Below are 27530 nucleotides of genomic sequence, written 5' to 3' on the forward strand. Positions count from 1 at the left end.
ACATGGGGCTTTTTGGAGAAAATATGGCTTGCTGAAAACCTAAAGATCGGGAGCCATTCCTGTATCATCTGGCCCACACTTAGTAGTTTGATATTTAGTTCTATATTGGGGATGAACGTGCTCATTTAAACAATTCATTTTGCATGTGACTAAGTGACTGACTTAACCTGCCCTTTTCTCTTCTATTGTAGATTGTTATGTGATCCTGCTGCTCTGGCACCAGTTCAACCAGTGGACATAATAGTAAAGCAATAAGAACAGGCTGTCGATAATCATTCTCCCAGTCATTCTAACAGTGTTAAAAATACTGAACTTGATTTCTGTTACTGTTTTGCAAGGCCTTGTTGCATGTGTGGTTAGAGCAACAACTTCCTCATTCGACTGAGCAGCTGTACTGTTGGGTGTTGTGCTGCTGAATTTTGGCCACCTCAGCAACAGATGAAGTTCCTTCCTCTACTTCAATCCGTGGCCATGTGAGTTGTTTCATGGGGAGGCTCTGTTGCAATCTGGGGTGAACTGTGTTTTCCCAACATCATGCACTGTGTGTTATAAGAGTTCCTGAAGTAGGGGGTGAAGGTGATTCTGGACCCGAGACAGTATGGAGACATCAGTGGACCGGATCTCATACACCCAGAGTAACCCACTGTTTGACATGTCACTCAGCAGGACTGATCTCTACAGTTTCCAGCCTGATGGTGAGTATTTAGACAGAAAGTATCGAGCCTTTCAAAGCGAATAGGAGTCTTAACCCTGAATTTTGAGAGATGACATGGTAACCAAACCTACAGGTTTTTAATTCTATGCATATCCACTTAATACAGGTTAACCTGTGAGCTGATAAGCTGCAGCTTTTGAACCCCTTTGCAGAGGAGCTCTAGCTCCTCAGAAGCAGTGTAATAAATGACAGTAAAGTAGTCGTGATGACACAAAAGCAAGGATTCATTCAGGAGTGTAAATATAGACATTGCAGGCAGTGCGACTGTGCTGGGGCCCAGGGGGTGGAGGGGCCCAATCGCCACCTGGCCGGTGTTCAAAGAACTCATGTTAAAAATCAAAAATGGAGAGAATTTCTATTTGTGCCCTCAAAAAGGAAAACCAGTCTCCATCATGGTTTTCTGTTTTTGTAACATAAAATATACTAATAATCTCCTATTTTCTTTTGTAGTTTTTGTCATACACTGATATGTAACGATAAATGCACGATAAATGATGTTGTCCTATATTATGTCTCTGTTTAATCATGTAACGGGACAAAATGATTTACAGTTACTAGTTTAGGTGCAAAATCTCTCAAGATGGACAAGCTGGACACCTCTGCAAGTGGATATAACATGAAAGTGGCAGTTAGACACACTGTTGGTAAAATATTTATTTATTTATTTATTTATTTTAAGATTTAGTGATCAGGGACATTAATAAAATATTTTTTTTTAAATGTAAACATGCCAGAATTAGCTAAAAGGCTATTTTACATCTGCTGTCCCTGGACTGATGTTGAATAGTCACCCTACAAGAATATAAAAGATTTAGTTATAAGCATACAAATAATACATTAAAGAATAAGAAGACTAAATCTGAATAAAGATTAAAATACAGAGAACAATGCAAAAATTCATACATGCACATGCATGCTAACAGAGACTCAGCTCAAACAGCATACAGTTGCAAAACATACTGTATATATGTCTAAAACTGTGTGTGCGTGCGTGCGTGCGTGCGTGCGTGCGTTTCCACACTAACTAGGGGCCTGCCTATGGGGCCTGTCATAATGGCATACAGTTATGGCATCATAACTATACCTTACCTTGGATTATTCATTCATTCATCTTCTAACCGCTTCATCCTCTTGAGGGTCGCGGGGGGGCTGGAGCCTATCCCAGCTGACATCGGGCGAGAGGCAGGGTACACCCTGGACAGGTCGCCAGACTATCGCAGGGCTGACACATAGAGACAAACAACCATTCACGCTCACATTCACACCTACGGACAATTTAGAGGGATCGAACCGGCAACCCTCTTGCTGTGAGGCGAGAGTGCTAACCACCACACCACCGTGCCGCCCCTTACCTTGGATTAATTTGTCATAATTTTCAAAGGATCAAGTCCGTCTGATTCTAGAAATATTTCTTAATGTTTTTTGAACACTTTTGGGGGCTAATAGTCTCTCTGTCTTATTCTATTTGAATTTATATATTTAAAGTTATCTGGTAAGCACCTTAACTACCTGGCCACCAGAACGCCCCACCTTTTGAAAACTTTTGGACATCCAGCCCATCATAATGTCCAGTCAGTAAGGCCAGTTATGCTGCCGAGGTCATCCAAAAAATAGTGTCATCTAAATAAAAATGGAAAGGGATATTAACATAAAGAAGTAAAAGACCCCAAAGGAAGTATAAACATAGAAAATAAGAGAGGGAGAGAGAGAACAGATCCTCCAGGCACACTGTAGTTTGTGGTGGCAAATATCTATTATTAACATATGTAAACAATTGTATTAACATATATAAAACAACTTGTCTTTCTGTGAATTTAAACAAATTAATTTGTTTCCTGCTATATCAATCAATCAGTCAATCAATTTTATTTATAAAGCCCAATATCACAAATCACAATTTGCCTCACAGGGCTTTACAGCATACGACACCCCTCTGTCCTTTGGACCCTCACAGTGGATACGGAAAAACTCCCCAAAATAAACCCTTTAACGGGAAAAAAAACGGTACAAACCTCAGGAAGAGCAACTGAGGAGGGATCCCTCTTCCAGGACGGACAGACGTGCAATAGATGTCATACAGAACAGATCAACATAATAGATTAACAGTAATCCGTATGACACAATGAGACAGAGAGAGAGACAGAGACAGAGAGAGAGATGCAGGACAGACTGTAATGACAGTAGCTGACAACAACATTAATGAAAGTAATAATATTATAATTAATAATAATATATTAATATCTGATAGTATACATGTGTGACAATAATCATATGTGTATAATAACAGTAGAAGTATGTAGTAAGTAGTAGTAAGTAAGTAACCAGCTTTTCATGCACTCTGCCATCTTATTTACCCTTAAAATTGTTTATTTTTATTTTGTTTTTGCACATTATTGATGAATTGTGATGTTAAAAATGTGGTACCTGTACTATTTTGCAACTGTATACTGTAATTTAGAGGTGCTGTTAGTATTTCTACTTTATTCTGCTTTACACTTTTACTCCTCTACATCTCAGAGGGAAAAATTGTACTTTATACTCCACAACATTTGTCTTTGTGTGCTTTGAAAACTACTAATTATTAATATTAATTATTCGATTAATAATACAAAATATAATCACCTAATAATTCATAAATGAGCGTCACCTTTACCAGCTGCAACACTGCTGTTATTACCAGTGCGCTCTCTCTCTCTGTTGCACGTGATCACACAAAATCTGCGTATTCATACATATACATATATATGTATATATACATATACATATATATATATCTTTATCTATATCTATATCTATATCTATATATATATATATATACACAGCCTAGGAGGCTGTTCATAAAACATACGAGGCTGAAGCCTTAGACGCCCAGGCCTAACAATGCCACTGGCTCTAACTCTTAAAGTTTAGACTTAGGATGTCAATTTTTTTTATGTATGGATGTTGTCATCTTAAATGTAATTAAAATCAAACCTACTGCACAGTAACTGGGGCTCTGATGTTGCCAGGGCTGTGGCCTAACTTTAGTGTGTGGTAGTAATGGCAGCAACTTACATGTTTAAAGCAGAAAGCTCAAGAATGTAAAAGTAGCTATGTTGTCATGGGATAAACTCACGAGACACGAAGTGGGGGGTCTGGGGGTCCCCTCCCTGAAAATATTGAGCATCAAACACTTAATTTTCCTGCATTCTGATGAATTTTTATGCACTTAATTATGGTGGAAATTTTGTTATGTGAAGGAAGACAAAATTCAGACTACCAAAGTATACTGGAATATAATGCGGTAAGGCTCTGAGACATTCTGTGTTGCTTTCAAATATTTATTCTCTTACAGATCAACTTTTCTTATGTCATGTTATCTCTGCTGAGTTAGCACACATGTAGACATCATTTAGTCTTCAGACTTCTTTATATGTGGATGTGGCACCAACTCACATCAGTGACACATTCATTTATAAATCCCTGGGGCCGTATTCAGAAAGCCTCCTAGTGGTGACTGTAGGGGAAATACCTTTTTGAGAATGTTTGCACTCGTAATTAAGTCAGTTCAGTCCCCTTTAACGGGGAAAAAAAAACCGGTAGAAACCTCAGGAAGAGCAGCTGAGGAGGGATCCCTCTTCCAGGACGGACAGACGTGCAATAGATGTCGTACAGAACAGATCAGCATAATAAATTAACAGTAATCCGCATGACACAATGAGAAAGAGAGAGAGAGAGAGAGAGAGAGAGAGAGATGCAGGTAATGACAGTAGCTTACAACAACATTATTGAAAGTACTGGCTACTGTGGTACAATATGTTGAAGGTATGTATTAATATCTGGCAGTATACATATGTGACAATAGTCATATGTGTATAATAACAGTAGAAGTATGACTAATGACTAATGATGGCAGCAGCAGCAGGAGGCATCTGGCAGGACCACGGCAGCAACACAACCATACACGTCACGCTGTCCAGGCACCGCTGCGATATGAGTTAATCTGAGAGACAGTGGAGCACAAAGGCTCCGGAGAAGAAGCCGAGTTAGTGACATCCAGAATGGCCGAGTTAGCAAGATGCAGTAATAGAATACGAGAGAGAGAGAAGGAGAGAAGGTGTCCGGTGTATTATAGGGGGGTCCTCCGGCAGGATAGGCCTAAGTCAGCCTAACTAGGGGCTGGTACAGGGCAAGCCTGAGCCAGCCCTAACTATAAGCTTTATCAAAGAGGAAAGTCTTAAGTCTAGTCTTAAATGTGGAGACGGTGTCTGCCTCCCGGACGGTAACAGGAAGATGATTCCACAGGAGAGGAGCCTGATAGCTGAAGGCTCTGGCTCCTGATCTATTTTTGGAGACTTTAGGGACCACGAGTAACCCTGCGTTCTCAGAGCGCAGTGTTCTAGTGGGATAATAAGGCACTATGAGCTCTCTAAGATATGATGGAGCTTGACCATTTAGAGCTTTATAAGTTAACAGTAGGATTTTAAATTCAATTCTGGATTTTACAGGGAGCCAGTGCAGAGAAGCTAAAACAGGAGAAATATGACGTCGTTTCTTAGTTCCTGTTAGTACACGTGCTGCTGCATTCTGAATTAGCTGGAGAGTTTTTAAGGACTTACTAGAGCTACCTGATAATAGAGAGTTACAGTAATCCAGCCTTGAGGTAACAAAAGCGTGAACCAATTTTTCTGCATCTTTTCGGGTCCGTATAGGCCTAATTTTCGCAATATTACGCAGATGAAAAAATGCAGTCCGTGAGGTTTGTTTTAAATGAGAATTAAAAGACAGATCTTGATCAAATATTACTCCGAGGTTTCTTACGGTAGTGGTAGAGGCCAGAGCAATGCCATCTAGAGAAACTATGTCATCAGATAAAGAGTCTCTGAGTTGTTAATAAGCCTACCTTTATCGGCTGCAGCTGAGATGATGTCTGTTTGAGGTGGATGCATATATTAACGTGCATGCACAGTAACTCATGGGGTGAATGCATACAATTCAATTAAAAGCGACTTTGTAAAAGTATATACTAATAGTGCAATTTTTGGAAAAAGTAGCTTTGTCTACCTATGCCAATCCTCAATGCCTATGTGTAGTTTCACATAGATTGACCACGTCAGTGAGTAGAAAAACGTGAGACTGACAGAATGACTGACTGACACAATGACACACTGACAGTTTCCGTGATTATGTACAGCATATCATACCATGACTTAGTCAAATTAGAAAAAAACAGTAACATTCAGCCACAGGGAGTGCCACAGCAATCGGTCGCATTTTAGCCACTTTTAAGCATTTTTCTGTCGTTATAGCACCACCTAGTTGCCAATTAGAGTTAGATTTCTCCAGTCACCTTGAGGCATTCTCAAATCTTACCAAATGTAGTAAAAATCGATATGGTGGTTAGGCCTAGATAAGAAATTAGCTCTCTAGCACCCCCATTTTGTTTGATGGGGTCAATTATGGAGGGGTCCCCTCAGATTATGTGTGGTCATATGCCTACAAAGTTGCGTGGTGATCGGTGAAACCCTTAAGATGTTATACACCTTTATGTGATGAGCCACGCCCTCTGCAATATTCACTGCCTTATAGAAGCTCAGTTTTAGTAAGTTTTCCAACTTTTGCCAAGAGGTAACTTTAGATATTGGTCCCTAGATTATGTGTATGGAGTTTCATGCAGATTGGTCAAACATCCTAGGAAGAGATCGATTTTAAGTGTTTTTCAAAAAATTCAAAATGGCGGAAAATCTATATAACTGGAAGTTATAGGTTGTCGAGGCAGATTTGTTCCTCATGAGGAGAGGCATCTCTGTGCAAAGTTTCACATCTCTATGACATACAGGGCATGAGATATGCCCATTCAAAGTTTGCAATTTCAATCGGTTACTATAGCGCCCCCCTTTGGCCAATTGATGTAATATTGCTTCATTCACATCCTCCCATTACCCTCTACCACTGTGCCAAATTTCACATGGATTGGCCAAGTCAGTGAGGAGAAAAACATGGAACAGTCACACACCCACAGACACACCCACAGACACACAGAGTTTTCGTCATTATATTGTAAGATGGGGCTCCTTATAGGAACCCACTTTAACTCCACCACAAGATGGCAGTATAGCTCCATGTTAAATGAGGGATTAAAATCTTATTTTCGTAATTCCCTTAATTTTTGCCTTACGGAAATAAGCAAAACATCATTCAACTAACAAACAAGGATTATGCACATTTACAACATTATAACATGGATAAAATGTATAATAGTATCCAACAGACATTTCAATTTTGTCACACAGAAACATTTGGCAAGAGAGGGGAGGGCGTGGTTTCCCCGGGGCAATGCGAATGGACAGGATGTGGTTGAGAAAAGAAGCATTGACTCACGACAACTAGTGGGTTGTTCATCACCGCGTTTTGCCCCATTTTGCAAGGCTGGATACTTTAAGATGGCAACTTGAGGGGATCCCAAGTGACTTTTTACCTCCTTTTGGCCTAAGGATGGCTGAAAGAAGTGTTTGTCCAGTTTGAGGTGATACCGGGGTTGAGTAATAAACATTTGACCCTCCAGTGGCCTCGTGGGTCCATTCATTGATAATACTGGTTCAAGGGAAGTCTAGAGAGGCTGTTCCTCTACATGAGAAATTCTAAGAAAATTCTTAGAATTGTGATGTTTTCTTAGAATTACCCCTTGCTGTAAAGACTAGGTCCTTGTAAAGATAAAAGTTATTCACAAAGCATCTTAGCCCTTAAAATAGCTCCTAAGGTGAAAAACTGTTAGGAGCAGGGAGAAGGACTTTTAAGAGGCTTAAGAGTAAATGAAAGTGAGTAAATGAAATGCTACAGATGAGAGTGTGCAGGGATAACATGTGGTTGATCTCATTAAGTGATATGGACACATTTCCCACCTAACAAAATAACGCTATAATGCCAGAAATAAAATTATCACAAAACAAGATATTTCAAAAACTGGAAAAATGCTAGAGTGCAGCAATGATGACTTTTGTCTGTCTCAACCATCACACTAACAATGACAACACTGTCAATCTCATATTGTGATGCAGTTCATTTCATTTCCACTGGGTGTCCACACCTTTCATGCTCACAAAAGGGCGTGTCTTTGACAACCAATCACATATGTTAAAAGAATGCATCACACCTAGCAACAGGGTCAACCACACCTCCTCACTAAGATAAAATTTTCTGTCCCTTCCTTGCTCAGAGTTGCTCTGAGAGCTTTCCTAAATCACTCCTAAGCTAAGACTCCTTACTAAAAGTTTTTAGGCTAAGTTAGGAGCTCTCTGAGAGTACTCTCAGAATGTTTGTAAATACGGTCCCTGGTCTTTGGTAGCTTACATGGGTTGGGGTCATTTTAGGACATGTCCCCAGTGTCCCCAGTGTGAATGACACCTTTGCATAACACTGACATATCAGCTCATGAAGTTTTTGTGGATAATGTGTCAGCAAACAGTTACCTATCTGGTAGACACAGACAAACATTTGGAGTTGCAGAGAGCCCCTAACTTAGCCTAAAAATTCCTAGCAAGGAATCTTAGCTTAAGAGTGATTCAGGAAGTTTCTGAGAGCAACTCTGAGCAAGGAGGGGACAGAAACTTTTATCTTAGTGAGGAGGTCTGGTTGACCCCGTTGCTAGGTATGACGGAGTCTTCTAAAAGCTGTGATTGGTTGTTACAAAAAGGAAAAAAAAAAAAAAAAAAAGGGAAACAAATGCGCTACTAGTAATGAATGGACAGTGAAATCAACCAATCATAGAACTTAGTGTATAAAGAAATGTGTAATCGTGAAAATAATTTTATGTCATGATGATTAAACTCAGCAAAATGAAATTAATTGTTACACAGCTTCAGAATGTTTGAACGCACCTCATTCACATGCCGATTATTATATTGATTTGCTTATTGTTATGTTTACTCGCCATGCTGGTAATTTTACTACTTAATCTATTTGATATTAATGGTGGATGCAGACTTAGATGTCAGCAATTACTGTGATTGCTGTGAATGACCAAAACAACGAATGAAATGGAGAAAAAAAGAACGAGAAAGCCGAACTGGACAGAAGAGCAGTGCCTGCTGTTGGCACAGCTCGTGGAGGAGAACAAATGAATTTTAAGAGGGAAATTCGGTCCCGGGATCACGGCACAAGGGAAGAGGCAGACTTGGGAGCGCATTGCCCGATAAATCAATGCGTCGTTCCCTCTCCTTTTACACACAAGCAATGAGTGTGAGAAGTGCTGGTACGTGCTGCAATCCAAAGCGGGCGTTATTGCCTTACTACGCTGGGTGGGAAAAGTAAGCTCATCCCTGATGAGGTCAACCACAAACATTATCCCTACACGATCAAGCTGGTAGCATCTCATTAAAACACTGTCAATATACGGAGAATATCTCTCCTTCCTCTCTGTCTTTCCGCCATCTTCTCTGTTTAAGACACTCTTAGGCTTCTTAAAAGTCCTCCTCCCTCCTCTTAACAGTTTTTCACCTTAAGAGCTCTCTTAAGGCCTAAGATGCTTTGTGAATAACTTTTATCTTACCAAGAGAAAATTCTAAGAAAAATCTTTTTTTCTTAGAATGACGTCACTAAGAGCTACTTTCAGTCTTAGGATTCTTTGTGAATACGGGCCCTGATGAATGTTAAGTCCAATATTCACTCTCCCATTAGCTCTACAGACTCCTGTGAAACAGCGAGAGCTTTGTATGCTCTGTGGTGCTGCAGGGCAGGCAGTGCACAGTCGGTTTATTAGAGCATAATAATAATAACAATAATAACAATGATAATAATAACAATTATTATCAATTACCCCTGTGTTATTACTTCTTTGATAAGTCAATGTGTGTGCCACAGAAGAGGTTTGTTGTAGACACAAGTCTTTCTTCAGTGTTGGGTATTAAAAACGAGGAGGAGACAGCACCAGGTCAAACGTTATTTTCAGGTCAAAGAACACAAAACAAAGAGCTCATCTATCGACCTAATACTGAAAGTAGCACAGAATCTGCTGTGGAAGCATGTTATTTAGGAAGTGTTCTCACACAGCACCCAACTGCAACAAGTATTTTATGGAAATCAGTGGTGTGGTTAGGCCTTGGCATCCAAGGCTTCAGTCCTGAAAGTTTGGTAACACCTAAAGTTTTATAATTAGCCCCAGATGTAAATATATAGACTATATTAAAACTTAGAATAGGCCTAATGATAATGATAAAAAGCCCCCAATCTGATAATCTGTTTTTCTGTTCATGCATTAAAGCCCCCGAAACAAACAATTTGATATCTTTGATCAAAAATACAAGTTTTGGGTCCTCTGTGTCATTTAAGCAGCAGATTTTGTGTGATCTCGTGCAAGAGAGAGAGAGAGAATGCATCTGCAATCACTTTAATGCTGAAGGCTTTATAGATATACTGCTGGGTAGTTTAATCAATAATTATACATCATCATTTATAAATTGACTATATTCTGATTATATTTTTCAAAGTAACTAAAGCAGACAATTAATGTAGTGGAGTAAAAAGACAATATTTCCCTCTGACATGTGGGAAGTAGCAGTATAAAGTAGCATAAAATCGAAATACTCAAGCACAACTGTAAAATTCTCTAAACATTAATGATGATAGCAGTTGCAAAGTATTCTGTTACTAATTACAAACAACTACTTATATATTAAAATCACAATTTGTAATTATTCAAAAGGGTAAATAAAATGCCTGAATGCATAAAAAAGCTTCAAAATAGAGCTTTCCCTGGGGAGGATCCCCCACTGACCTCCTATAGAGATCTCTGATAAGCCCCCTATGTCCTCATATTCTAGAAACGTCCCTGATGGAAATAATTTGTATTGTGAACAAACAAGCAATTAGTGTCATTTTAAAGTAACCATTGTAGGAGTGTGTTATTGTGTGTATTGTGTAGTCTATGTGTACTACTATCTGTTTAGTTGGCCAGATGACCAGACAAAGCTGCCTTTAGCTTTGTCTGGTCATTTGTACAAAATCTCCTTTGCTTTTAAGACACATCAGCTGTAACCATTAAACCTGAGAGTGAACGAGTGTTTGCTGTGACCAGTAGATGGTAGCACTGTTTCATCTTTCCTGTTAGACACAGCAGGCTCTCTGAAGTACATGCTTTAAATGGCTCCTGAAATTAAAGTGACAAAAGATCATTTTAGTGGAGTTCTCAACAAGCAGGAGCACAAACAACACAACTACATAGAAGTGAGAAAATTCAAAATCATAATACATCATACAAATACACTCATAGACACACTACAAGAAAACAATAAATTAAAAAGCAAATGTCTTAAATGTCCTTAACACCTTGTTAAGGTGTGTGGGTGGATGTGGAAAGAAACAGTGAAGTTAAGTGCACAATAACTGATCCTGTAACTAGGGTCTAACAAAATAATTACACATATTACTTAAAAATCTTGTAGACTCAGCTCAGGGTGTTTTACTGCTGAGCAATACCAAAGCTGACATATTAATTATTCTTTCCAACATAAATGTGTGTCAGAGGTCAGATATGAATGAATTAATGGGCCTAGATGTCTATGAGATCATTAGATTACAATGACAACAGAAAATATGGAGCCAGTCCTGTCGTTCAAAGTAAATTTTGACATTGTTCATTTTTACAAACCACAACATCTTATATTTGCATGTTTATAAACCATATCAATGTTTCTCATGTGACATAGTATCTGTGCTGACATTGTCATCAGGAGGTGGAGCGGATGGTGGACGGTGTGTCACCTAGGCGAGATATGCCTGCTAAACTGTAGACCACTTTTTGAGACCAACAAACAACAAAACTAGTTGTTGTAAGCCAGTCATTGTTGCGTTTCCAGTGGCTTTTAAGGCACCAGGGGGGTATTCCATCAACGTAGCAAAGAATATCCAGACTAAGGTGTAATCTTGAAGTTTGACTAAACGCCAACTCCCAGTCTAGCTCCGACCCGTTCCATCAAGTGAAATCAGCTGGCTCCAATTAATGCTAATTCAAGCCTCACCTGTTAAGCCTCAACTCATGCACGCGCCCAGGGAAAATAAAAAGCCCAAACTAGTCGAGTGCCAAAAATGTTGCAAAATGTCAAAAAGCAAAGGAAAGGAGTGAGTGGAGGCTTTTTCTATGGCAGAGCAATCGCTCCTTATGGAAGTGTATGTCCTTATAGTCCTCATACACTTCCTTATGGAAGTGTATGAGGACTATAAGGACATAATTAAGAAGAAGGCAATACTGCAGCAATTAATAAAGCAAGGGAGGTGGCGTGACGGAATATTGCCGACAGGCTAAATGTGTAAGTGACAAAGAAAATTCAGCATTTCAGCATAATATCATGTTCTATAAATCCTGCATCAAAGGGACAAAATATATGTAGATAAGAACACCTATTAAATCTAACAATTCAAGTATGCCTAATGAAATTCACCACATGTAAATTAATATTAGTGATAGACTATTTATCACATTTATCTACTGATTCCTATGTACATTTCAGATGATGCATTTAATCAAACTATTTTATGTCAATCATCGTATTTATCACATAATTGATTGTAGATTATGGCATTTCCGAAATGATCAGTTTATAGGAAATAATCACATTACATTTATCTATTGATTGTAGAAAATTCCATTTAGCAAATCCATCAATTCAGTGGAGATGAGGAAAACTATTAAGTGAATGCAGGTGATAGTGAATCAATTATCTATTTCTCATCATTTGGGAGTCAATTGTAAGCTCTATCCCTTATTATATCAAAATAAGGAAAATCCCCTTAAATGTATGGCATGTGCTATAGGATGAGGAACAGACAAACCACAATGGTGTGTGTTCCACTTTAATGTTGTTGCTTTGAGTCATGGTTAATTCATAAATATAAAAGTTAACCATGTTGATGTGAACAAATCAAGCTCTATGCATGATGTATGGTGATGCTAGGAATAATCAAAATGAATAAAAAATACACCTTTTTTACCTCTCTGCAAACAGTTGCCTTACTTAGCCTCTCAGCATCACCAACACTATACAGGAATGTACCGCTAGCAAAGAACCTCAGTGCAATATAGACTGACTGCACAGTGGTCAGAGACTGGCTGTGGCGTATGACGTTTATAACGTGTGGTTCCAGCAAACTGTATACACTATGCTTTGCCTGCTGAACCAGTACCTCTCCCACAGATAGGAGTCTGTCTGTATCAATGGGTTGGTCCTGTCCTGGAAGACCCTTGGGGCTGCTGGTGGTTGGAAGGCCCTCTGAACAATGTGGGCCTCCTCATCAACAGGATCCTCGATGAAGGGGCATGCTGTTATTTCCTAATTTACTCTCTCTTGCTCTGTCTCTGTGTCTCTCTGGGTGTGTCCCTCTCCTTCTCTGGCCATTGTCAGTTGACCTTAATTGGCTGTGAATTTGCTAGCCAACTGGAAACACAGTGGGGTGGGGATGGGAGGGCAATCACATATTCATGTACAATCTTTTTTTTTTAATGCCTCAGTTTCATTTTATTATAGTTTGTTTTTATTAAATTGATTTTGGCTTTACTGTTGTGTTTTTTTTAATTATCTTATTTTTATTACATTTTAATTAGTTTTTTAATAGTTCATTTTTTTATTAATTATGTTATATATTTTATGATCTACATATTATTTTATCATTACATGACAGTTGTGAGTGTGTAAAAGCACTGGCAGAACTGTCTTTTAGGTGTCTGTTCTTGTCTATTGAACATTTTTTAATCATAGATGGAGCTAATCCTCACCTTAATCCTGCTACAGACCAGGACTGCCCGGCAGCATAAGTTACCATGGCTACTAGGCTGGGATTCAGGTTAACCACCTTGATGGAACGGAGTTGTGGCTCAGTTTGATAGAACAGAAACCGGAGTTTAGCTCGATGTATCAGGCTTAGCTAGAACCATGGTTTCCATGGTTACCGATGTGAGGCTAATCTTAGCCACTTTGATGGAACAGAACTCTGGCTCACATTAGCCAGACATAGCCATTTAAGCCTGGATTTGCCTTTAGCCTGCTTGATGAAATACCCCCCAGATGTGTTTTTCCTGCTGGGATAGTGCCACAAATTGTTTTTTACCAAGACATCGCTGTATTTCCAGCAGGGACTGTGCAACCAGGACCAGAAATTTCAAGTCAAAACATAAACTTTTCCCAAACATAGTGTTTTTGTGCCTCAACCTTATCACACATTAACTACAGCTGAACAAAGTTTAAAGATATCCACTATATAACAATAATAATAATAATAAATGTAACCCATCCACAGTGTTGGAGGGTGTATTAATACATGCCCTAAACTGTAATTTGGAACATATTTCATTAGATTACTCAAACTAAGTAATGTACTGTCTTTTATTTGTCCTGCTGAGCTCATTTGTCTGGGTCTTATATTGTCATACAAAAACACACAACAGTGTCCTGGCCATGTGTCTCCTCTGACACTGTCATGTGGCAGGTGCGTAGATGTATAACTAATTTAGCCAAGGTGACGTCACCCATTGGTTTGTGGACTGCCGTTTTGAAGCTTCAAGTGTGACATTTCAGCTGTCGCCATCATGAATCTTAATACCCAGAAGTGACCATATCTGGAGGAGAGGCTGTAGCTGTGGAAAAGTGAGGACTGGATCTGACTCACAGACTGTGGTGATGCCTCACAGACAGCCTGTCAATCAAAGCAGCCCTGCCCTTAAATATGTGCAACTTTGAGCCGTAAATAAAACATAAACGGGTTAGTTTATTCCTGTTTAATTATCATGAATGTTGAAATTAGCTATAGAGACCAAAACCCTTTATTGCACCAGGCTGTAAACATGTTTATTTCAGTTGTGAAGTTGGGCATTTTAAAAATGAGGGTCTGTGAGGACTGACTCTGTTTTGCAGCCAACCTCAAGTGGCTGTTCAATGAACTGCAGTTTTGGGCACTTCCACACTGGCTTAATTTCTCAGCCTAATGGGAAGTCTGTGCCTGATATGATTTTACAGTGTGTTTAACAGCAAGCAAGAATCAAATTCTGTCCACACTAAATCCATTAAATACACACTTCTATTATGTCATGTAAACAAACCACGCAAGCTACCTATCAGCTGTGAGCTGGCATTTACTGGAAATTACACACAAACTAGCCAACAGCAAGTAGGTTGTTATTAGCAAAGGTAATTTTGCAGAAACTTTCTGCTTCCTCGTGATCTCCCTCCAGACAACTGATACCTTATTTAGGTTTTTGCAGTTAAATGAGGAGGTGTTGTGCCAATAACTCCTCATTTCAGATTCATGAATCACCAGTTCCTTGTCCACCATGAAGCTTTCAAAGTGAGCGACAGGAATAAATAGAAAGAGAATGTCTGACACAAGTTCAGCTCAGATTAGCAGCACTGCGTTGTTCACAGCCAGTCAGAACATTCTAATAGAAAACAGTACAATCAAACTGATGCTCCTTGCATCGCATTCAGTAAGGACACAGTGTTAGAACTAATAAAACAAAACAAAGTAATCCTTTCAAGTAATCAATTTTTAAAGACAGTAATTGTATTCAGCAGAATACGGTTACTCATACTTCATATTCTAAATGCATAACTTCGTTACTTGTATTCCGTTACTCCCCAACCCTGCGTATCTGTGCCGTAATAACTTTTATCAATTACCCAGAATTAAAAAAAAAAACCTGCGCGCTTCCACCAAAATTACCCGGGTAAAAAACGTTCCCTCATCCCCAAATTTACTCTGTAAAAAGTACCTAGTAGGGGGGTAGGATTTCTCAGATTACCCGGAATTCTTGAGGGGCGGGGCTGTTTGCCGAAAAACACTGATCGGTGGAACACACTCACGCAGCGTTCCGCACTTCCGTGTCAGTGTGTCTGCAAACTTTATTTCATTTCTACAAGCTTCACTTTGTTCGTATTTTGATTAAGGATGGGTACTGAAACCCAGTACTAAATTAGCCCCGGAGCTGAATTATCAAAGACCGTAGTGACTCAAGTTGACCGCAGCTACACAAAGCCAATACTTTATCAATACATATGTTCAGCCTTAACGTGTAAACATGTAGACAGCGATATTCAGTATGCTCCATCCACAGTCTCACATCCACCGACACTAACGTTATGTCTTACACAAGGACAGCACGCTAGTTCAGCTGATAGCGAATTGATACTAATAAGCTCAAATGACAGCTGTCTGTATGTAGACTAACTTAGTTTGACACTTATCTTAAAATACTTTTAAACTTAGCTGCTGGCTGAGACAAACAGCCCTTACTCTCTACACCAGCATGTAACCAGCCAAGCTGGCGGAGCCAAATACAGGGCACACGCCGAATCATCTAGGTCATCACGCTAATTTGAATAAATTTTCCAGAACTTTGAAGTGCGATGGAAACGCAAACCACACAGATTACCAGGAATTCTTTTACCTGGGTAAATAAATTCCTGGTAATAAAAGTTGGAAATGTTGGAAAAGGGGCTAATGCCAACATTTTTTCTGGCAATTGTGTTGATGAGGTGTCAGTGCACAGCCACAGTGCTTCACTGAAAAACTGATATTTGGGGATATTTTGTTTTGTTTAAATCAGTGTATCTTAAGGTACAAATACCTTAACAAATTTGTAATGAAAATTGTTGTAACATGAGCATACATTGTCCAATCTGGTTATAATTTCTCAGGCATGACAAGTGTCTCAGCCTCATGACAACTATGCTGATAGTTAATAATATTAACTAATATATATAATATGATAACTAAGCACTGCGGTTTACGCCATTTCACAAAACATATTTGCTATTGTAAAAATGGATATCAACATGATGTCTGTGACACAAGGTTGCAGCAGCTTAAAATATGGAAACATCTATTCCAATTGCTGATTTAAGATGAAATGCATTCTGAGATAAATCCATCCCTGACCACTCTATTGCATTTTAGATACACATCCATCCATGCACCTCTGACACCTTCAGAGGGGACAGTCATTTACCTCTGTCATAACTAGGGGTGTAACGGTACACAAAAATCTTGGTTCAGTACGTACCTCGGTACACAAGTCACGGTTCGTTTTTTTTCGGTACAGTAATGAAAAAAAAGACAACTATTAAATATCTTTTACTTATTGGTAACCTTATTAAAACATACCACCACAGCAGTTAACTCTTTTTACACAATTTTTTAATGAAACAAATATATATAAAATCCTGCTTTTTCACATTGTTTGAATGAAAATAGAAATATAAAAGTGAAAAATAAAATCCTGCTGTTTTTTTAACACATTTTTTGAATGAAAAATATAAATATACATTTCTGCTTTAACAGTTTTACTCAATTAAAATAAAAAGTATAGTGCAGCTGGTCAGCTTTAAAGCCTGCTCAGATTCAGTTTTACAAGGAACTTAGCTTTCCCACTTTGTTAAAGTGCAGTAAACAAAACATGCTTATATCTAAAGTGCAGCTTAAACAGTTTTACTTAACTCCAATGGCGTTGGTTATTTCTTTAGCGCGATGGTCAGGGAAACGCTCTTTCTTTTTAAACGATATCGTAGTTTGCACCATATTGCTTTTTCTAGTCGTGCCGGTTAACGTTCAAACTCGGGTGGTGTCGCTTTAGATGCGTTAGCATGTTAGACGTGTTTCCAAGTACATACCCAACCGCTGTTCTGCAGTGTCGGCACACTGCTTTTGTCTTGTCCACTTGTTTATTTCCATCTTCGTATTTTACCCTGAAACCAAAGTGTTCCCGAACGGAGGGCTTAGGTTTGTGGGTGGGTCTTCAGGTTCGTCAGGCTCACTTGCCATGGGGTCCATGTCATTGGTTCGACATCCCATTAGTCTGACTGTCCGCGGTGCTGAACGGCTCGCGGCGGGCGTATGGTGCGCCGCGACCGGCTTGAGGCGGAGCAGGCTCACGGCTTATGTGTTTGTCACTTTCTTTTTCATTTTAACCCACACCATGCACAAAGTGAAAGCGGAGATTTAAGGGACTCGGTGCGTCACTCAATTATGTCCGTCGGGGAACTAGATATTTTAAATGGTTCGGCTCGCAAAAACAGAATTAAAATAAAACAAAATAAAATAGGCCTAATATCCTGCGCCCAATAATTCGGTGCAGGGTCGTGCCGAACCGAAAGTCGCGTATCGAACGGTTCGACACAAATACATGTACCGTTACGGCCTCATGCTCTGAATCAGACTTCTTTTGGTCCCCAGAGATGACTTTAAAAAATGTTAGTTTGCTGCAGGAGATTGATCCCATTCTGCTGTTTCAATGCACTTTCCTGTTTGTGTTGCAGATCTGAAGCCGCAGAGGCCCAGAAGACAGTGGTGTTTTAATGTGATTATTGTTTACCTCATATTCCAGACTGCCCTTAATGCCTTTCTCATTTATAAAGGTACACCTGCATGCAGATAGTATTATTTGTTTTCACATATTAATTTTTAAATGCAATATATTGAAGAGAATCAAGAATATTCCTATACCAGATTGGATTTTTTTTTTTCAAATTAGACATCAAACCGATGTCATTATGTACTGTGAATGTGAAGTGATTGCAGTTACTGATAAAATGTGCTTTGCTATTTTTTCCTCTCTTTTCCAGTTTTCACGTTGGAGTCTTCACTGTCTAATCCCAGGCTGGAGAAGCTGAAGTCCAGTTACATCCCTCTGAGTAGAGAGCAGGGAGACGACAACATCCAGACTCTGCTCTATAACAACAGTCAAGAAACCAAGACCCTGAGGAGTCATCTATGGGCCCTGAAGAGCCAGGTCCTCCTCCTGTTTATATGGAACATTTCTCTGAACACAATGTGCATAGCTTCAGTGCTTTTTAGTTTTTGTTTAATTCAGATTCAGTTTAGGTTTTAATTTACTTAGGCTCTGTTTATTCAATTTATCAGTGAGAAAAAGCATATGTAAGGCCCTGCAATAATTACCATCAATTAATTAGGTCATTACAAATACTTTTTTTCTGAGAGTGAGATGAGAAGAATCAGTCTCATGTCTGTGTGGTAACTACAGAGTTTGAGTCTGGATGTGGTTAGCCTAGCTTAAAGTGCAGATAAAGCAAAATCATCGATCAGTGAACACATTATACATATTAGAAGATACTTGTTGAAAATGTGCGGATTGAAAACTGTGTAGTATTGAACTGTGGAGTCAGGCCTAAAAGCCTGCTCGACAACACTATGGAGCAACCCTTATCATAACCCATCCCCTACTATATAAATATTACATCACTACAAATGTTAACTCTGAACGCACCACATACATCAGTGTCATTTCATTCAGCCCCTGTGTGTGAGTGGTGCGTTTGCTATGTTCCACAAGCTCCCTGAGCTCTTCCAGGGTAATAAATATTTCAAAAAACATCTCTGTTAAAGCAACACAATGGAGTTTTTGAGCCCTCAAAATATATATCCAAGATCCTTGTGATGGTACATTAACTCACAATAGGTTGGATGACACATCTGTCATTGCTTGAGAGTGTCTGTTTTGCTTGCACTGGCACTATGCAGTTTCAGAGTTCGGGTAGGAACCCGGACACAAAAAGGACTACAAAATTTGGCTGCTTTACAGCATACGTCATATCCCCCTCCTCTCTTTAGTAGCGTAGCCGAACCGAGGAGAACAAAGTTAGACGTGGTTGTAATGGCTGAAGCGACAAAGAAAAGGAAGAAGGTGAAGGTGTTGTCTGAGGAGACAAAGAAAGCAAAACGAGAGAGCGATAAAATAAGAGCTCAAACAAGGACTAATATTGGCCCGACTTTCAAACGCTGGCGAGAGCTGAAAGAAGAGGAGAGATGCCAGACCAATTGTGACCTGGCATTACTGCTGTTACCCTCTACTTAGGAGACTCACTGTCTGCAGGTCGGCTGCCTCAGGTACATTTTAAGATAAAGTGTTAGCCTACATACTAGTCTCGCCACCAGACAATCACAGATCTCCACCTTCTGATAGTCTGAGGACACTCCTTTCTAAAGTGTGTTTAACACACTGGAGAAAACGGCCGGCAACAAAGCAACACCTCTTGCATTTTTGAAAAGGAAACGCCCTCCCCTTTTCTCGTCTGCAAGGAAACAAACACACAGAGAGCTTGAAAATGGATGCCGAGAGATTTAACTCCGTTTCATCAAACGTGTGCTCAGTCCACAATATTGTGGAAATGAAGGACTTACAGTGACTTTGTTTAAAACTTTTAACACAGTCGGACTATGTTTACGAGCACAAGAGTTCAGCGAGCCACCGAAGGACTGCCCTGCAGATTTACTATTGGTTCTGCAATGTAGGGAGTTTTTGAAACTCTGAAATTGTATCCGCCCATCTAAACACAAAATCAGGGAGAAAGACATCAGTCTTTAGTTAAGCAAAGCGTCTAAAGACTGACTTATGAGTCTACCTACATAGAGACAGCTTTCATTTTAGTTTGTCTTTAACAGTTTGCTGTTAGCGCCGCGAACACGATGTGCTTGTGTCGACCGCAATCATAAGTCATAATAGCGGTGAATGAGAGACTGCAGACAGAAAAATTAAAATATGGCTTTCTACATGCTGATCACATGGATTGATAAAGTACTGGCTTGGCTGGCAGAGGTTTTATTTTATTTTAGTTATTACTTACAGTAACAAGCGTAGTTGTCAACTAGAGTAATCTTGAAGTTATATTCCCTTCATCTGCACCTCGGCCTCTCTGCTGTTGTCTGACTTCACTCTGTTGAGTTTGTTGTTTGTGTGTGTGTGTGTGTGTGTGTGTGTGTGTGTGTGTGTGTGTGTGCGCGCGTGCTGTGAGTAGGAGGTCAGCCCTGACATGCAGAGAGCAACTCATTTCTAAGTTTCGAAAATGAATAAATAAATAAAGCAATCGGCCTAATCATGTATGTACAAAATGCTATAAGGCTACTGTACCTGTATCGTTGGCTTGTCAATAAATGCAAGCGCAGAAAGATTGACAGTTGTAACAGACAATACCGTTTTTCATCTTTATGGGGACTCGTGAGTTAAAAAGTGCAATCCTCCATTGTGTTGCTTTAAATACCACAGTCATATAAACACAAGCTAAACAGCTGTCACCAATGAACCTTATAATCTTTCAGGCTGAACCAGCTTACTGGCCTTCTGGCAGTTACTCCTCACTGCGGTGGGTATGTGCTTTGTGCTCTCATTAGCTTCTGTTAGCTGATGAATGAGATATGAATGTGCAACAGGATTAGCTGCTAACAAGAGTCTTTGGCTTTGCAGCAGGGGTCTTTATTTCAGCTTCATCTCAGAGCAGAGAATACTGCTCATTTTTTTATGATTTTGAAACCTAATATCATATACTATATAAATTTTGGCTGCGTGGTCAATGACACATTTTTCTGTGGTGTGACAAATCATTACACATATTAATTTTTGCTTTACCAGGACTTTAACAGAAAGACTGGAACCAGAGGAAACCAGCTAGCCCCGTTCTGGCCAATGTCTTCCTACACCTCTGACACTTACTAAAGAACATGCTTCCTTTGTTTAGAACATGGCACTCTTAAATACTTGATTCTGATTGGTCAATCAAAAAAATTCGCGGTGTTTATTTCTTGAGGTATCACTGCTTCTCTGCTGCTCCGTTGCTAGGGATGCCATAGCAATGGCCTTAGACTGAGGAGCATCAGAATCAATTAACATTAGTCCACACAGGCCAAATAGGATCGGAGTGGCAGAATGCAGCACTGGCATGGCAAAATTTTGAATTAATAAAACATGCTTTAATCATTATTTTGTGTCACATCACTGAATGTTTTAGTAGTAAGCCATGTTTTAAGCTGTAGCGTGTTTTGCTTGTAATGGAGTTATCTTTCAACAGTCACCGGCTCACTATACATTATCCCTTACTTAATCTGTACACAAATCAATGTCAGAGGTAAGAATTTCCCAAATTTTCAAACCTTCCGACCTCCAAAAGTGTTCCAGGTGCACAATGCTAGGTGCACAAAAAACACAAAAGGCTGACCATGACAATATGAAACAGAGGAGACAAAAACAATACATGAGGTAACAGACACTTTAGAGCAGATTGTTCACTCATCCGAACATAACAAATTTACCCTGTATGCTAAGCTAGGCCAAGCACCTCCTGACCAGTGCCAACACAGAGTCTTAAAATTTATATTGATCTCCTCATATGAAAGACTAGAAAAGCACTCAGAGAGTGCAGACCTCCGCCAAGTAGGCGATATTTCCTCCCCCTCTGCATCAGATTTTGCAGCCTGCATCACAATTAGGTTATTTGATCACTATCATTATTAGGTTATATGTAGTCTCTATATACAGACTCTACATTCAGTGAATGTAGAGTCTGTAGGCAAACCTCGGAGATCTTGCCTCCGGAAGAAGAGCGGAAGAGCCCTGGTTTCCGGTTGTAGGCTGTTTGTAGTCCACGTGATATTGACCAATCACGTTTGAGGTGCGGCTGCAGTTGTTGCCAGGTTAAACGGTCCGTGCGATGAACTAACGAGGCGGAACATAATTGGTGTCACTGCAATCTCTGAATCCATCGCAATGGTTCAGCATATTTACTTATATATAAACGGAAGTCGGAAACGGAAATTCGCCTCCTCCGCCCAAATCAAACCGGAATGCCAAAAAATCGGGGGTCTGCCCCCAGAGGCTGTCTGCCGGAAGTCAGACACCGAATACAGCCGATGGGTTCCGAGAATGGGTTATATATGCCATCACCATGGAGATACTGTGCTGTATTTATTTGGTTTTTATTTTGTACCAACACGTTTTTTGTATTTTTCACTTTCTTTTTTTCCAACACAGAATATTAATTTCAACTTTAGAATTACAACAATATTTAGCAAGTAGAATGAGACGTGCTTTCTGGCCACCAGATGGCGCTATTTTCACCATCTTTAGAAATTGGAATAGCTGCTGAGGCTGTCAGACGATAGACTTTATTTTTTATTATTTTATCCACTTTGCTTCAACTGATCACCACCAAAATGTTATCATCTTTTCCTTGTCCCATTATCCACCTTTCCTGAAAATTTAATCAAAATCCGTTCATAACTTTCTGAATTATTTTGCAGACAACAGACAAACAGACCAATGCTGGCGAAAACATAACCTCCTTGATGGAGGTAATAAAGAGGGCAAATAAAGCAGAATAAAAACAGATAAAGACTAAAAAAACTCTATTTCTCAAAGATCAGAAACCACTTCATGGCTTGGGCTGACAAATTCAGTTATTATTTTACATTTGACCATGACTCACAATATGAAATGCAGAAGTTGTGTGGTGTGAGAACATAAACAACAAACTCAAGGCTAAGGACTAACAAGATCTGCTTAAAAAGCTCAAACACCATCTATTAATATTTATTTTAAATTACAGCAATATAAATGGATAATGTGATTGTATGTCTCCCATGTATGTGCCATATTTTCTTCATTATAAGCAAAGCATGCTACAGCCAAACAGTTAACAGACCAAGCCTACAAATTTTTAAGAAGTTAGGGGTAGAAATCTGCAGAAACCTGTCTTTCATGAATATTCTATGAACATTATTTGTATTCATTTGCTTAGTTGTATACACTGTTTATCTCTTTTGCAATTAGATTTGTTATGTTGCAATGCCAGATCAAAGTGGATTATAATTACAGAAGATAATGCCTTGATGGCAATGTTTTTATGTACACCATATTTGTTTATTTCTCTGAATGTTGTTCATTTAAGTGTTGGGTTGAAAATTCACTTAATACATTTGTTACAAAACTTGGCAGAGGGTGAGAATCTGCTCATACATTAATGGAAATAAGGACGTTGTGCAATGTTAAACCGAAATGATCCATTCTCATTATGAAGTCATCAAATATGTCACTTGGACACTGATTTCTGCATCAGTCAAGGATGAAAAGCAGGCATTCTTTTTGCGATGGTATGTTATGCCATTGGTGGGTGTCGGTTAATAACACCACCAGACATCAACATAATTCAAGGAGATGGAAAGTCCCTATAAGGTGGGCAGGAGGGAGGATGGGTAGGTCCAATAAACACCAGGCTGGTGTTCACTTCGCTCATGAATGTTGAGCCAGACGGTGATGTTTTTTTCTCCAAACCTACTACATGTTTTTGTGACACAAAGAAATGAACATTAATATAAGGTGTTTTACTGATGGACATATTGGGAGCGAGGGCCCCACTCATTCCCATGAAAGTTGCTCAGTGGCACATGAAGCCAAAATGGTTCAACTGATGTGTATACAATTACCCAGATCACAGGCATTGCTTCTGCACTGTGCGGCTCATAAAGCAGGTGCACTGGAGACTTATAGCGGTGACCATGGGCAGCTGAGTGTTTCACTTTCCAGTGGTCGTATGGCTGAATTTCGGTTTAGCGCTTCTCAAACTTGAATGGAGATGATGTAATGTAATCTTGTGGCTCCTCTAGACTTTCCAAATGTTATTGGACTGAATGGATCAAATCTTGGCAGTGGAATGAGTCAATCTGCAGGGGTTGTTGATGATGTAACAATGTAAGTCTACTTTATGGCCACTACTGGCTTCAAAGCCCAGCACACTTCCTGGGGGCCTGACTGTATGCATCTAACGAACAGGATGTAACAGGCGTAAATTGACACTGTGTATAAGAACGTCAACAACAGATGCACCCAGGATACCTAGTGTGTCATATGTATACGTGAAAGTACACTGACCAAACAGTGATGTGTGATGAGTTGGAAGTGAGAATGTGTTGCACCAGTAGCTAAAACATAGCTACAGTGAATGGACTCAGAAATATCAATGACACAGCAATATCTATGTACAGTCTGTTAATAACATTAGCAACAGTAAACTACTGGTCATACCAGACCAAATAAGGCTGTACTAATATAACCCCTGAGCGTATACTGAGGGATGGGATGTATTACTTAAAAACTGCAAGGTTTCAATTTGTAGGATTAAAATGGAATGATCTTTTTAGAAATTGCACTGTCTCGCTGTCAAACTAGTTTTGATTAATTTGATGTGGTCATGATTTACAGTGTTGCTCTTGACATCCCAGTCATGTTTCTGTTGGTTGCCATGACAACAGGTCAACAGTATGTGTGGAGAGGAGGGTCAGTTGGACCAGCTGAGGTCTGACCTGAAGCAGCTCAACACCAGCACTCACAACCTGGAGGGTAGACTGACAAACATCAGCCTCAAATCAGGTAGGACACACATTTGTGTGTGTGTGTGTGTGTGTGTGTGTGTGTGTGTGCGCGCGTGTGTGTACTTGTCATTAAGTGACAATGTGGACAATTAGTATGTATCACAAAGAGCTTCTTCTTCTGGCAGTTCATCTTGGGATATATTTTAGGTCTGACTGTTGGGGTTGAACTGCAAAGCATAAAACTGTAACAACTTTAATAGTATCTTATGGGCAGAGTTCATTAACCCTTAAAGCCACAGTGTCTAGGAATTTCTCCACATCTAACATTGAAATCATATATTGCATTCAAACTAGCGATGATAGCGCACTCTAGCGCCTCACTGTTTCAAACGCGTATTGCAACAACGGTAGCCGCTGTGTACCAAAAAGCTATGATGACATTGATGAAACTATGTCATCCGATACTTCATGGAGTATTCATTCAGGCTCCTACACAGACACACATGACGCGAGTTGACAAACCCCCTCCTCACCATGCTGGCTGTTGTTTTATTTGTGATTGTTGGGGTGGGTGTAAATCGAAACAAACCAATCACATCTTGTCTTTTGACAACTGACAAGTGGCTCAACCTCACACACCTCATCCCTCTCCTTGTGTCACTGCGCCGCTGACAGCGGCGTTGGCCTGTGATTGCGTTACTTTTCTCCTTCAGCAGCTCTTTCCGCCTGGGAAAGGCTGCTCCGATGTTGACCCTCGTTTTTTGAATTCGCCGGTCACGTTGCATTTTTGATTCCCTTTTGCACTTTCTTGGCGATAAGGATTCCGTTTCCCGTGATGCTGCATATGCATGATCCTGCATTATGCTCAAAGAGTGGGACTATGTTATGGGGCAGTAGTGCAGGTTTTCAAATTTGCCGGGTTAGTAGCAAAGCACCTCTCCTTCGACTTCTCAGTCACGCAGCGCCTGGCTCTCAACAAAAATGCAGAAGGCGCAGCTATTCCCTGGTAGTGCTAGGTCCCTTGTTGGCGGATGTAATTTCAAGATGGCGAAACGTTATGGAACCCCCCAAGCGACTTACCCGTCCAAACAAATCGGAAATTCTCCTTCTACGAGACTAAGTCAGATTATTGGTGGAGGTAATAATACACCAATGATGACAAATTTATGAATGCAGATATCGATTTTTGCCAATTCACAACTGAAAATGCTACACAATGTCCCTTTAAAAAAAATTGTGTGTGTGTCCTCAGGACCTCCTGGTACTCCAGGTACAGATGGTCGCCCAGGTGCGCCAGGAGAGAGGGGCCTCAAAGGTGAGTCAACCTTAACCAATTAAGAAAAAATGTTAGAAGCTGAAGTTAAACAGTGAAATATGAGTGGTTTGTGTTTAGCGACCAAAGATTTCCTGGTGCAGTAATCACAAAATTACTTGGTCAACACAAAAAAAAGAAAGAACAGACAAATCTACATTTCTCTCAAAAGCATCAAAACAATAATCACATTTTAGGGTCTGATATCAGAGTAGTTCAGAAAGAGAATGAACTGTGCAACGCTGGCAGCATTAGATCCTCACTCCAACCTCTGAACTAAAAACGACACCAGAATAAAGTTTCTCAGAGTAAAAAGTTCATCTGGTTACAACTGATTCAGCAAAGGTGCATATGTGTGCAGCAGGAGGCATTAGCTTTCAGCTGCAGGTCTGCCGATGATCTCAGCGTTGATGACCTGTCATCTCTTGTCAGACGGCTGATGAAAACCGGCTGATGGATGGGCTTTAGCCATTATTTCACATACCCTCACAACTTAGTCTGACATTTCCTGTATGAAATCTCTATCAGGGCTGGACTTTTACTCAAGCCAACAAATTACCAGAGTCTGCGGCAGATGTTTTCCAATAGGCCCGCCCCTACCCGACCACACCACTACTGCAACAAGAAAACAAACAAACAAAAAAAAAAAAACCAAATATGAGTCCTTGAATAACATCAAACTTACATTTTGTGATAATGACCTTAAGTAACCTTTGCTTGTGTTTGTGTGCACGTATGTATGTAATCAGGAACAAATGGCAGATTAAATCCAAACAAACTTCGGTCTGTCCAACACTTTGCTCCAGACAGGGATGTTTCTACAGTAACACAGAGGACACTGAGATCATATGCTCTGTACTTTAACACACACAGACCTACTTATACATACTGTAGTGGGTATATTCATAGTATTTTAGGATCCAGTATGACTTTTGACCATGTGTAGGGCCAATAATAATAATAAGTTAATAATTAATTATAGATGTATAACGATTTGGAATATATTCATACCATTGTCTGTAGTGTAGCAAACAATTTTCAACATTTAGTTAAACTGTCATGAAGGGAATTAACTTCACAGTTAACTGCTGTAGGGGCACTTGGAGTCATGACCATGTATTTATAAATTCTTGGCTTGTGAAACAGGTATCTTTGTAAATCTTGACTTTGTTCCCCTATTTATAAGCAGTATACAAACTATACAACAAAATAAATGGCTTATAATACACTATACAGTAATTACGTTGAAATATTGTAGTGGAGAACCCTAGGTGTGGGTAGTTGGTTCAGGGGTATCACCGAGTCCACTTCGGGGTGTCGGCCAGGACACCACTTTCAGCCAAATCTCCAGAGACTCAATAAAGAGGAGGCCAGTGACTGTGTCAGATC

The 27530-nt window shown here is 39.7% G+C and overlaps 1 protein-coding gene across 2 annotated transcripts in view; it reads left to right on the forward strand.

Annotated features, from left to right (window-relative positions):
• Positions 1 to 472: 472 nt before the first annotated feature.
• Positions 473 to 27530, forward strand: part of marco (macrophage receptor with collagenous structure) — a 54189-nt gene continuing 27131 nt past the window's right edge. Inside the window, exons 1-5 of one of the 2 annotated variants that reach the window (XM_049594874.1) lie at positions 480 to 695; positions 17992 to 18090; positions 18298 to 18464; positions 24770 to 24887; positions 26082 to 26144. In XM_049594874.1, coding sequence (XP_049450831.1) covers positions 599 to 695; positions 17992 to 18090; positions 18298 to 18464; positions 24770 to 24887; positions 26082 to 26144 — 544 coding nt within the window. In that variant the 5' untranslated portion in view covers positions 480 to 598. Of the gene's footprint in view, positions 696 to 17991; positions 18091 to 18297; positions 18465 to 24769; positions 24888 to 26081; positions 26145 to 27530 lie in introns of both variants that reach the window. The other variant, XM_049594875.1, reaches the window with a different exon arrangement.

The sequence above is a fragment of the Epinephelus fuscoguttatus genome, linkage group LG13 (genome assembly GCF_011397635.1).
Source record: "Epinephelus fuscoguttatus linkage group LG13, E.fuscoguttatus.final_Chr_v1".
Taxonomy (NCBI): domain Eukaryota; kingdom Metazoa; phylum Chordata; class Actinopteri; order Perciformes; family Serranidae; genus Epinephelus; species Epinephelus fuscoguttatus.